At 37.2% G+C, this 13,843-nt stretch overlaps 1 protein-coding gene across 2 annotated transcripts in view; it reads right to left on the bottom strand.

Annotated features, from left to right (window-relative positions):
• The window catches only part of MED13L (mediator complex subunit 13L), a 292,534-nt gene extending 278,892 nt beyond the window's left edge, over nt 1–13,642 (bottom strand). For both annotated transcript variants that reach the window (XM_046025906.1, XM_046025907.1), the window contains exon 1: nt 13,460–13,642. In XM_046025906.1, coding sequence (XP_045881862.1) covers nt 13,460–13,531 — 72 coding nt within the window. In that variant the 5' untranslated portion in view covers nt 13,532–13,642. The remainder of the gene's footprint in view (nt 1–13,459) is intronic.
• Between the last annotated feature and the right edge of the window lie 201 nt (nt 13,643–13,843).

The raw sequence follows: 13,843 nt of genomic DNA, 5'->3' as shown, positions 1-13,843 counted from the left end.
ATTCCTTGAGATTACCAAAGAAACTACCAAAACAAGCTATTTCTCTTAACAGATTCAGTAGAAGACTTTCCTAAGAAGAAGTAAATCTTCTTCAGCTCAAATTTATAAAATTTAGTAAAGAAGTCAGTTTATTAGCTTACACATATCAAAATATGAGTTCTCATGAGAATCACACCACTGTTTAAACGTTATAGGATCTTGCAGACAGATTCAAGAATAGCACCATCTGTCTGGGTTACAAAGCTCAGTTTCACCACAGTATCACCAAACAGCAACAAAATCATTTTCATACATATCTCTCTCTCTCCAGTAATTTACAGACATATAATGAATTTAATCTATTTGGGATCAGGACACTTGATTCAATCTACACAGATGATTTCATTTTGTATGTAAACCAACATATTTTTAAAAATGTTTTTTAGTAAGTAAAGTTTGGTTAGGAACTTATATTTCAAAAGATAAATATTTATGGTCTTCAGCAGCTGGGATGTAGATTTATGCTCTGATATAACCTCTAAATATTCAACTGCTCAGGTGCTTTATAAATGTGTAAAACTAAAAAGTACCTGTTGTTGAGAATAATAATCATGAAAGTAAATGTTCCTAAAATATCTATAGCTCTAGAATTACAACATCACATTTTCTGAAAAGACTTCAATCCTTCCATTTTTTTTTTTAAGAGGGGGAAGGGAAGAGAAGGGGGATAGAGAATCTTAAGCAGGCTCCACACCAAGCACAGAGCTTGACATGGGGCTCACTCTCAAAACCCTGAGATCATGATCTGAGCCAAAATCAAGAGTCGGACACTTAACTGAGTTAGCCATCCAGTGTCCCCTCAATTTCTTTTCTTTAATGTGAAAAGAACTTAAAAAGAGAATTATAAATTCATCCATGAAGAACATAAAAATAAAGCTGAGAAAATTTTCATTATATTCCTGAATCCAAACACAGAAAATACTTGCCACTGCAATTTGTAATCTAAACAACGAATATAGGCACGACTGTTACAGTTAGAATACCCTCTATACCTCCCCTCCACTGAATACTAAGGCAGACCACAAGAGGGTGAAATTCTAAATACATATGAGTGCTCTCTGTCTTAATCTTCATCAGTGGAAGAATTGCTAAAGAGCATTTATGGAATACAAGATGGCTTACTGGGTAGTCTCAAATGAGTAAACCAACAGTAAAAGACGGGGTAAAAACTTTAGTCTCAAACTTTCTGCTAAAATTTTAAGAGATTATCTCAACAGGATATTTTTTTATTTATCCGAAGGCTTTTCTTAATGATTACTTCAGTCTCACTAAAAATGGACCTCAGGATGGTATCTGATCTTCGCTAGACCGACAAGGTATAACTACAATTCTACTCAATTCTACTCTCCTTTTATGATAATTTGCCTTGATCCCCAAAAAGCGAAAATCCCACCTCCACTTAATTTGTCCCAATATCCAGTCTTTTTTTTTTTTTTTTAAAGATTTTATTTATTTGACAGAGAGAGATCACAAGTAGGCAGAGGCAGGCAGAGAGAAAGGGGGGGAAGCAGGCTCCCTGCTGAGCAGAAAGCCCGATGTGGGGCTCGATCCCAGGTCCCTGAGATCATGACCTGAGCTGAAGGCAGAGGCTTAACCCCTGAGCCACCCAGGCGCCCCGTCCCAATATCCAGTCTTAACAATTAATATACCACTAAATTAAAATCACCTTCACTGAAACAATTAATATACCACTAAATTAAAATCACCTTTCATTGAAAACAAAATACATTGAACCACTAGACTCATAACCTGGAGGCAGTTATATACGAGCAGGGCAGGAATTCTTAGCACACATCTACAATGTATGTATGCCATATATCCAAAAGTGGAGGTCTTTTCAGGGTTTTTGCTCATCATCAGTAAGAACCCCATCATAAGGTACTAAATTGCTGACTTGGGCATCAATTTGGAGCAAAATTAGAAAGAAAGAAGAAAAGACACTGACAGAAGAGGCATCTAAGATTTTCTGGAGTGGCTGACTAAACTATAAAAGAAATTCCAAAGAAAAAGAACCAGAAAAATATGGACAACAGCAATGGTATTTGATACAATTTAAGGGGGCTTACTTTGAAGAGCACTTCTCATTTGGGCAGATGTATGTCGATTCTAGTGTGACTAGCTCAGAATTAGCTTTATAATTCTTAAGTGTACAAATTAAGAAGATAGCATCTGACCTACTTAAAATGACCACTAAAGGAAAAATTAAAAAGATGGCTGATTACAACACGCAAATCAAGTAAAATGAAAAATTCTTAGCTACTTTTTAAAAAATTTATTGAGGCTCAAGCTCAGTACATTTCATCTTTGAATTTGAAAAGCATTCAAGCTACAACTGAGACTGTCCCCTCTTCCTTCACACTTAATCACAACCATCTTTGACGAAGTGTCTTACTCTTTTCTAGCACTAATCCTAGCCATCACCTGGGTTGTTACTACCAACTCCTACTAGACTCCTTTCATCAACTAACAACTTTTCTTCTATCAAACATCTCTCTTTCTGCCCCTCCACTATTGCTGCTCCTAAATCCACAAACACAAATGAGGCTCCTGCATTCTAAAAAATTTCCTTCAATCTACCTTTTAATCTCTTTCCCTTACCACTCCCAAATCCCTGCTTGCTTTACAATCAAGCTTCTTCAGCTGAAAAGTGTACCCCATTCACTCATTCTGCAATCCACCAGAATCCAGAATCCTCAATAGTCAAATGTAACAATTTCAATTAAGTATCCTGCCATCCAAATAGCAAACTTCATCTTTTACTCCTTACCTCGTCCCTTCAAGGTCCACTATGACTATCTCCGAAAATCATATTCTCTTTATTTTTATTGCAGAGAAAGCAATTATAATCACTGTAGAGCATATATAACATATACATTCATGACTTAAATATCTAGGCTTCATGAGAAGTAATCCTGGACCAAAATCAAATTTTTTTAAAATGCACAAAAGTTAAAGAAGGATGGGTTACAGATTTCAACAATTCTAGTTTGTCTATGTAAGAGAGCAATCCTAGAAAGGCTTTTAAGCACATTATTAAATGTAATACCATTTAACACACTTGTTTTTCCTCAATTCATTTCTCATAATAGTTTCTATATCATCTTGGATTATCTCCTGCTTTTGGTTTCATATCCCATCTGCTCATTTAAGATTCACGTCTGTCCAGTTTCTGAAATATTTGTCACTTTAGTCATTAGCATTTTGCGTAATATAGCACTGTTTTTTTAAAGTTCAGAACTGAATTATTTTAGAAAACTGATTATTTTAACATCACCATTTCTTAATCCAAATTGGCCTGCCGACACTTCAAATTTTCCATCTAACAAAAATTAGATTTCAATAAGCTTTTTTTAAGATTTTATTAATTTATTTGAAAAAGTGTATGAATGCAGGGGGGGGGGGGCTCCACAGAGAGAGAAGCAGACTCCTGAACAGGGAGCCCGACATGGGGCTCAAACCCACAACTCTAAGATCATGACCTGAGCCAAAAGCAGATGCTTAACCGAGTGAGCCACCAAGGCACCCCAGATTTCAACATTCTGTAATATTTTCAAAGGAAACCAAGACCATGAATCAGAAGTGTTCTCCTACATACCACTTCAGTAAATATTCTCAAGGACAGACTCAGAGTTATCAACTGAGCTTCCAAAGAATGTCCTTTCCATTTCTCTCTAGCAGTTCCTTCAAGATCCAGTTTAAAACTCCCCTTCTGGGAACACCTAGGTGACTCAGTTGGTTAAGGTCTGCCTCCAACTCGAGTCATGACTCCAGGCCCTGAGATCCAGTCCCCTATCGGGAATCCCGACTCATCGGGGAGCCTCCTTCTCCCTCTGCTTGTGCTATCTCTGACAAATTAAAAAAATCTTTTAATTAAAAAAAAAAAACTCCCCTTCTGAGTTTTTCTGGCTACAAGTCCTATGCTATCTGTTAGTGATACTCTTCCTCTGCACTTATCATATAGCAACCTAGAAATTAAAGATTGTATGTAGGTCTTTTTTCCCCACATTATCAAAGCATCAGTCCTTTTATAAGCCCAAGCCAGATTTTAATCACTACTAATATATATACATTATTCAAAAATGAATTCTGGGGGAGCCTGAGTGGCTCAGTCTTTAAGCGTCTGCCTTCGGCTCAGGTCATGATCCCAGGGTCCTGGGATCGAATCCCACATCAGACTCCTCGCTCTGCAGGGAGCCTGCTTCTCTCTTGGCCTCTGCCTGCCACTCTGTCCGCTTGTGCGCACTCTCTCTCTCTCTGACAAATAAATAAATAAAATCTTTTTTAAAAAAATGAATTCTGTAAGTCCTAAATTTCTCAAATATAACATAAGAAATTAACATTTCTAAATAGTAGTTTATTGGCTACCCCTTCCAATCTCACCCTCAATTCTCTTTTTCATTTCACTAGGGCTCAGAAGTCCAGATTTACCACACAATATACCAAGTAGAAACCTTACCTCTGCTGGTGAGTGAAGGAAAAAAAGTAAGGAAGAGCTAAAGGACAAAGAAATACAAAATCTTTTCCTGATGACATCACAGGACCTGCCACTATTCTCAAAGTTTTAATAAAAGTGTATCAAAGAGGAAGCAGGAAGGGAAAATTCTTCCCATGGGGGGTGGGGTGCCAATCTATACCTCTCAACAATCTCCTCAAGCCTCTCTCTCTGATAGCAATCCTCTCTCCAAGGCCTAGAAAAGGGCTTAGGTGCTGGGCTGTCCCCACTCCCCCCGCCTGGGGCCAAGAAGGGTTTTTTAGGGAGTGCCTGCTCTGACTGCCAGCACTATACAGAGGAAAGGTGCTCCTGACATTCTACACAGCAACAATAAATATAAGTTCATTCCCATAAAAATGTTGCCATAAATAACACAAGTAATCAAGTAAAACACAACATAAATTAGCTAACAATCATTTGTAGCAACAGAAGGCCAAGTTTTTACATGGAAAAAAACTCAGAAATTAGCTCTTTTAAATATTTCAGAATGCCAAAGAACACCTACATGTAAAATTCTACACCTCTGGATAAAAACTTAGGACTCGATTCATATTCCACTTGACTGATAAAAAAACTACAGTTGACGGTGGGGGAATTCACTCCTTCAGCAAGGTCTAAGCAATACTTTAGATGTTGCTGCATTATTAAATGGAAAATAGAAATTAGCCAGTAGTTGAGAATATATACTTTGTTCAAAACATAGTAAGGGTTGTGACATGCGTGTCGAACTAAAACTTGATTTAGTCTTTAAAAAGAAAAAGATATTTATTAAGTACTATTTCTGACATTCCCTGAGACAAATCTCAAAATGTTAATAGAACTGCTATTTAAAGTTCAAATAGCACTCTGGAGCTGCCAAGGAATTAGTAGCTTAAACCACCAAATAAGAGCCACAGTTCAATTTCCAGGATCAGCCGGTCAGAGCTTAGGGTTGGTACAGTAAAATCACTCAGCATATTAAAGACACACCAGACAACTATGGATCATATATACAAATGAAAAATTGAAACATCCAAATATAAAATTCAGGTTTTTCTTCTCCATAATGGCTTATTGATGAGGAAAGATACAAGAACAATTTAATCTTCTGCCCCCCTAAAACAAGTACAAATACAACATAACTTTCATACTTAAAACAACGAATTTTGCCACTGCAACTTCCTAGCGAACTGCCTAGGGCTACTCTCTGACCTGAGTCCTAATTTGTTAGATGTCTCTTCCTATTAAAAACTAGTCTTTCCTTACAGGGTACTCAAAACTATCTTTCTTATTTCCTACCCTCTTTCCTATTTCCATCAAGTTTACTGAAGGAGAAACTGAGGCACATAACCATAACACAACCAACTTGATCTGACTAGTTAGTTACTAATAAAAAACGTGAATACCACTTAATTTTCCCCATTACCATTCACTGCCTATTATGCTGGGCTCATGAAAAGTAATCCTAAACTGAAGGTTTAGCAAAAGCCCCACCGTACAGCTCAAAGAATGAAAATGAAGGAATTCTAGATCAAGTCCTAAACAAAATCTCTAACAGGTTCCAAAATCTATAGGTCGCCTACCACACTACAGAAAAATACTAAATTCCTATTCCTTTGATGTATGATAAGCACACATCTCTTGATCAGTTGACATTATCTTTTAAAAAGGTTAGAATCACCTAAAATATTACCAAGCCACAGTACATATAGCCTACAAAACATATATTCAGAATACAGAGTTAAAACTTATGTAAGTTCAAGGAAAAATAACATAATTATGATCAGGACCTAAAGGAGCAATGAGAACTCCCTTAGGAATAAGATAGAGAATAGCTGTCCGGTGATTCATTTATTTAACAAATGGTTAATGAAGGCCTAACTATTAAAGAGAATGCAAAGATGATACAGACAGGGTCACTGCCCTACCAAACCTCATGTGCTTATCACAGGTACATAGAAGAAGGTACATATATGGAGCAAGAGTGACTAGTTCTGCCAGTGAGAGTCAGGGAAAACTTCACAGTGGAGGTGCTATTTGACCTACTTAAAAGGTGAGTAGGACTGTGCCAGGCATATATAAACATGCAAAAAAAATAAAAAATAATAAATAAATAAATAAACTAGGATCTGGTTCCCTGAGTGAGATATACATATGTTTTTCCCTATTTCTCTTTAGGACATTAAAATTCAATCATGAGAATTGCCAACACAAAATGTTTTTCACACCAATTATACTCTTTTGAATACTTTACTTATTACCTCTCAGATTAAACCCAGATGAATTTAATCATCTTTCCTATTTAATGAAATAATGTAGAACTCTATGAGGAAGCTTCATGTGTCTTAGACAAAAATACTTCCTCAGAAACTTGTCAATGCCCTTTGTGGCGAAAAAAAATCAAAAGAGTTTTCATGAAATTTAATATACCCTCTAGATGATCAATCTTTGAAATTCCCACTCAATATTATAAAAATTCTTTTCATAATTATTTTATTTAAAACAAATCATTTCCTCAAATTTAAATATCAAATGTCTTAAAATATATCCAAGTGATGTACTGATTTAGAACAAATTATGACTCAACTATTACAGTAAAGAGACCCAGTGATGAAGGAGAAAAGAATATTTACCTGCAAGTTTACCTAATTCTCTTTATCTTCCCCCAATTTCTTAAGTTAAAGTTACAAATTTAAACTATGAATAATAAAGACACAAATGAAATCTTAATATAATCAACTCAGGGGTTCCTTCAACAGTAATGGAATTGCAGTGTACTGGAAAAAATACAAAATGTAGAAAGCTGTCAACCAGGGCTCTGTGCTATTTCACAGTAGTAAAAATTCGGTTTTAATGGGATTCTACAATTCACCAAGAATAACAAAGATTCAGAAATACACATAATATACCAGAGTATGGAGATGCCAATGACATAACATTTTCCCTTAGACACAACAGATTCTCCTAATTCTCATCTAGAAAGAAAGAAAATAAAAAGTCATCTTTATTCTTTTTTTCCAGATTCAAATCCAAATGTACTCTGAAAGACATTTTATTAGCTCAAAAAAGGACAACAACTTTATTCCAACAAACATAACTAAAGCATGCTAACATAAATGCAAGCAAAACAGGCACCCCTTAAAGAAGACTATGATAGCCAATTTATGAGGATAAAATCTAATCTTTACTACAAATGGATCTTTAAAAGGAAAGAATAAGACACTATAGTAGAGTAAGGGAACTGTCGGAAATAAACACCAACCTCAACATTTTAAATGAATTTAAAACTTTTATAACAACTAAAGATAGAAAGCTATGTAATGTACATAAGTGACTTTATACTAAACAAAAATTGGGCATGCATACATATTTCATTCATGCAAATGAGTCTGAATTTACAATTCCTCGTTTATGTTAATATTTACCAAGATTAATGGAAAATCATCTCCCCTATGTAATGAAGTGAATTCCCCCAACAGAACAAAGCTAACACCTTCAAATCTTTCAAATAAACAATGAAAGCACATACTATAAAAGGAAATTATCTGAACAGGATCAGAAAGAAGTTAAATGATTCAAGAGGGAAAAAAAGTTCTAAATTCCAAGAACACACTGTAAATATTGATTCATTAATTCCAAAACTCTAGACTCTAAGCAAGTCCTATGAAACAAACGTGCACGTGTGTGAGTGTGTGTGTGTGTGTGTGTGTCTGTGTGTGTGTGAGAATTTTTTTAACGATACATCACCACACATTTTTAGGCTACCTAATTACCTCACTTTGCAAGGCATTAAATGTTATTTCTCAAAATAGGAATGTTTAAAAAAACACAAACTAGAAATTCTGGTCACCAATACTGGCAACACAAATAGTTTATAAAGCAGATTAGCACAGAACACACTTTAAACAAATGCACTAATAAAAATATTGCAGAAAGTCCTTTTCTTGATTTTTTAATAGCAGCAATGCACATTTCAGTAATAATAATATCCAATATTCAACCATACCATTAATTTTCATAAACTCTGATCTCCCTCACTAGCTAGTTTCTATGAAATAAACATCACCTACTTTCAGGGGCAAAAAAAAACACATCAATACCTTCTACTACTGAAGAAGGAAACATTATTGTTCTAACAAAAATAAGTCAAATTATTTCAGAAAAATATTTGGTCTATCTCTGAATCAAACTTTTGACAGTTGTATTAACCATTCATTAAAAAAAATCCAGATAAGCAATCTTTTTACTATTTACATTGAGTTTCATCTCAATTTTAAATAATCCAGCAAACATAACTATAAAATGTACTTATCTTACAAATGGTTGTCTTAATTTATAGCATATAAATTATATATATATAATATAGCATATAAATTATAGCAAACTGGTGACAAAGTATACAAACATATAGCATATAAATTATGGCAAACTGGTGACAGAGTATATCCTTTATTAATCTCAAGAGTAGAGGGGATCTCTCAAAGTGTCTGATGAATACAATTAACTCACAGTTAACAAGGCTAAATTAGCCAGCGAACAAAAAAGATGAATCCAATTTTACATCCCTAATTAATATACTCCACTACTGTAACTTAACGTTATTTGAAGGAATGCCTTAAGAGATTGTTTTTTCCCAAATAAATACCTAATTCAGTCATGAAAAAAATGACCAAAACATTCCAAAGAAAATGCTAAGCTATATAAGCACCTGGGATAACCTCAATAAACACTTATAGTCCTAAAGGCACCCCAAGGCCTTCATTCTCACAAAGGAGGAGTCCCAACCTAACTTCCTCTGAATGAGCACTTCAAGCAGTAACACAGCGACATTAGTTTTGCAGCACGCAAGGCTTAGGTACATTATTTTCTCTTTAAAATTATGAACTCATCACACGTACAAATGGCTCTTTAAAACGGTCCAGTAAACTGCTACACTATGCCTTAAATTGCTGTCTATTATGTACTTAAAAATATTTACTAGCAATTGAAGGTTAATATGGCAACTATTACTGGGTGGCAATTATTGCTATTAAAAATATATAAATACTGTAACACCATGTGCTACCAACAACAAAATGCTAAACAGAAAACATACATTAGCAAATTACAAATATTTTCATTAAAGAAAATAAACCATCTTGAAAATAAGATGTTTTAGGTTTAAATACTAAAAATGGCAATTGGGATGAAAAAATACCCTATGTATGTATTCTGGCACTTGAGAAGATGAGAGAAATCATTCCCTTTTGCTCATTTTCAACTTACAGCCCTCCACATTTCGTTCCAGCTCAAAAGAATAGATCCCAAAGTTTCTATATTTACCATTATCTTCCCTCTCTGCAAAAATATAAATCTCCTAAGAAAAAAGAGAGCAGGTTAAAAACAGATTACCTTAAAGCTTCATATACAGAATTAATGGTCCTTCATAGGAAGTATGTACTAATATGTGCATGTGTGTTTCAATTCAGGGAGGGAGAATTTGATATCATCACCCAATTACTCCACAGTCAGGAAGAGTCTAAGCAAATAAAACAATGTGAAGATGGAATCCACATACTTAAGAATTAGGTCGCCCCATTTCAAAGGGTATATACTTAAAACTAGTTAAAGAAAACAAAATCACTTTCCTCCATATGATCTCAACAGAGAAACAAAACTAAAGAAGCAAAACTAAAGATATATTTCTATCTGGAAATTATGTCTTCCCTCAAGGGTGAGTTGATACACCATAGGGTGCCCTGTTACACTTTCCAAAAAGACAAGATTTAACATACTTAACCGAATTATAACTGAGTGAATATCTAACAAGAGTCTCCCAGAAATGGGATGGACAGCATGAGAAAACAGTTTTGCGTCACAAAGGTAACAGCGAGGCACGCATTTAATGCAGGAACAAGGGATCTCACAACAGGCAGAATAAGAAACACATACAATCATCCATATCATACACACCCAATGACACTTTTTCCGTTAGGAAATGGGGGTAGGGGGTGACAGAGAATTTGGGAAATTTGATACCATGCAGTAGAAAATCAGAAAGCAAAACAAGAACAAAAATCTTAAAGCAGTTGATTGCACAATCTACTTTTGCTAAGCCACAATGAACACCTGAAGGTAATAGAAAGTGGGCGTATCATTACTGTGGTACAGAACTTTAATCTCTAGTTTATATTTCAATCCACATTAATATGAGTATCTAGGTAAATTCTCTATAAACAGTACTTTTCTCTGCTCAAAAAAACTGCAGGCCAAAAAGAAAAATACATGCTATTATTAAGCACATGAGAGTTCTTATAACACATGCTTTATTTTAAACAAGAGATGATTTTATCTCTTTTGGAATTAACTATTCCATACAAAGTACTTTAGACAACATATTTTTAATATTCTAAGTTCCTGCTGTATCAGATTTTCAAGGAAAACTGCATTTGGAATGAGCAAAACTTTATATTATCAGCAGCCTTTTACTGATTCTCAATTTAAAAAAAAAAAAAAAAGCACCTTATCCACCCTCCACATACAAGAGAATATAGACATTCTACAGTCCTTTAAAAAAAAAAAAAAAAAGTCAACCCATGAATTTCTTGAGTTCTGCATTTCAAAGTTGCCATCTAATGAGTAATTCTACACACAAACACACACACACACACACACACACACACACACACACACACACACACACACACTTTAATTCCTGGTTTGAAAAGGTTGAGAGAAATACCCAAAGTAGAAACCTCTAGCTGGTCATAAAACACAAAATCTTCTCCTATGAAATTGCTTGTTTCTCCAAAAGAATCTCAAGCATCTTATCTCTTTAACATTATCATCCTTACCTGAGCTTAAAAAAAAAAAAAGATTAAAAAAATTGTGTATCTTAAAGCCTGGCTACACATATAAATATAGTTTCATTGGTCTACAAAATCTACTGTATATAGATTAGCCACATATACACAAGCCATTACCAGTCAGAATGATATATAGTAATTTCGGGGCTCTCTCCTCACTAATATTGGTCTACTTGGTTATTTTAATTACCTGTTAAAGTATCAATGTGGTCACCAGCCACCAAACAAAAACCATTTTAAATACCCCTTAATCAATATGTTTGCTAATCTATTAAAGTCTCTGAATCTCACTGATAGTAAATGATACTGTAGCAGAAAAAAGAGGAGGCAAAATGAATTCTATTCCCATATGTCAAAAGACCAAGGGAAAATTATCACAGTACTAAAAGAATTGAAACTTATAACTGAATTTTAAGATTAAATAAAGATTATTTGAAGATTGTAATTTTAAGATTAAATAAAAATGTTGGAAGAAAAAAATTAACCTGATCTATACACTATAGTGAGGGCACAGATATTATGTCACTCTGTCTTTGTGGGTAAAAAATCACGTGTTTTGATGCTTTTATCTGCATAAGGAAATATTTAATAAAATAGCACTTCCATTTGAAAAGTTGGCAAGAATGTGTATTTCTCCACCAGTCCCAAGAAAAAAAGAGGCATCTATGCCGACCCCGACCCATAATTAAATGTAACTAATTACAATTTGAACACTAAATTATTTATCCAGTGTAACTGTAAACAAGGATTAAAAGGAAATAATGCTTCTATCTACTGCAGAGATTACAGAAAACTATTTCCAAAATGCATGTTCTCCAAAGACAACCCCCCCAAAAAAGGGTACATAACTTAAAATAAGTTAGGTTTTTTTTTTCTAAAGACTAAATTAAACAAACCGTTCAGCCAATTTTCCAATTATATTCTACGCTTGGAACATAATTGCCTTACATCTGTTTACAAATCTTTGCTCAATATTTAAACAAATTCGTAGTCTCCCGGGCACATAGCTATACACAGAGTAATTCGTGCACAAAGCACATATTTAAAGACCACGCACTGCAATTATTAGCCTAAACGCCAGGTTTAACAAGGTGAATGTTTTCAGAGCTAGGTAATACGACCCAATAAAAAGCAAAGATGGCATTTACCACCAAATGTCACAGCACCGCCAGGAAAGAGTTGCCGGAGCCCCATACATTTTTAATTTCGATGAATCTAGACGTCGTCGTCGGGTGCCAGGCTTCCAGGAGAACAATTGACACCCGAACTGCTTCAAGATTAAGGCAGGCGATTCAAATCCGAAGGAAAAGTTGTCAATTATCAGAGAGAGAGCGCGAGAAAGGCGAAGGCAGATAAAAGCGATGTTATCAAACCGCCCAGCTTGTTGCTTTTGTGTGTGTGTGTGGATTCGTTGTTAGGATAGAGAAAACAGTTTTTAAAAGACACAGGAGGAGAGAAAGAAGAAAAAGCCTTCTCCACCTTCCGTCGGCTCCGTGCAATGGCTTTACGGCTCTCCAGCGTAGTAAGCCCCGAGAGGCAGGCGGCTGTCGATGTTTACAATCGCGGGAGCTTCGGATGCAAGAGTCCTTTACTGACACAATCGCATTCAATCAACTGTTTTCGGGCGAAATTGTAGGTGTCATTATGGAATTAAAAAAAAAAAAAAATTCAAAAGGCGGGCGGGCAGCCTATCCGACAAGGGGGGAAAAGGCTGCTTATCGCGGGCGCGGGCAGCACAAGGCAAAGCCTTCTACATTTAGGAAAAAAAAGGGGGGGGAAGGGGAGGGGAAGGGGGGGTGTGATTGCAACAGAGGGTGGGCGTTCGAAGTGCGACCCAGAATCCGCAGCTTTGAGACTTCCACATGCAAATTCCACGCCGAGCGCCGCGCTCACAAATGATTTTTAAAGAGCCAAATAAACACTGGATGGGATCCAAGGCGAGGGAGAGACGATCCAAAAGGGGGAGAATCGGCGAGAGGCGAACGGCGGGGAGAGACGAGGGAGGGGCGAAGTCCCGGCGGCGGGAGGAGAAAGTTGGTCGGCGGCGGAGGTCGGGGACCCCCCCCCCCGGCTCAGCCCCCCTCCCCGCAGCCCGGCTACTCACCAGCGAGAAGAGGTTGGAGTGACAATCCTCCAGGCTCGCCCCGTTCGCCACCCAGTTCGCTGCCGCAGTCATGATCCTCCGCGAGCCCGGCCGCCAGAGCGGGGCATGTCGGAACGAGGCGTCCGAGGCGAGGCCGGGCCGGGCGGCGGCGCCTCGCCGGGGAGCGCGGGGCGGCCGGGCCGCCGCCGCCGCCGGGGGAGGGCGCGAGGGCCGGCGGGCGGGCGGGAGGCGCCGCGGCGACGCCGCGCCGGGGGCGGCGGGCCCGGGCCGGCGGGGGGGTTCGCGGCGGCCGCGCGGCTCCTTCCTGCTCGGGCGGCGGCGGCGGCTCCCGCGGCTCCGGCGGCGGCGGGGGGCGCTGTCCGCGCGGCCCGGCGCCCTCCCCGC

Source organism: Meles meles, chromosome 12 (assembly GCF_922984935.1).
Source record: "Meles meles chromosome 12, mMelMel3.1 paternal haplotype, whole genome shotgun sequence".
NCBI lineage: Eukaryota > Metazoa > Chordata > Mammalia > Carnivora > Mustelidae > Meles > Meles meles.
This window is presented reverse-complemented; position numbering and strand designations above follow the sequence as displayed.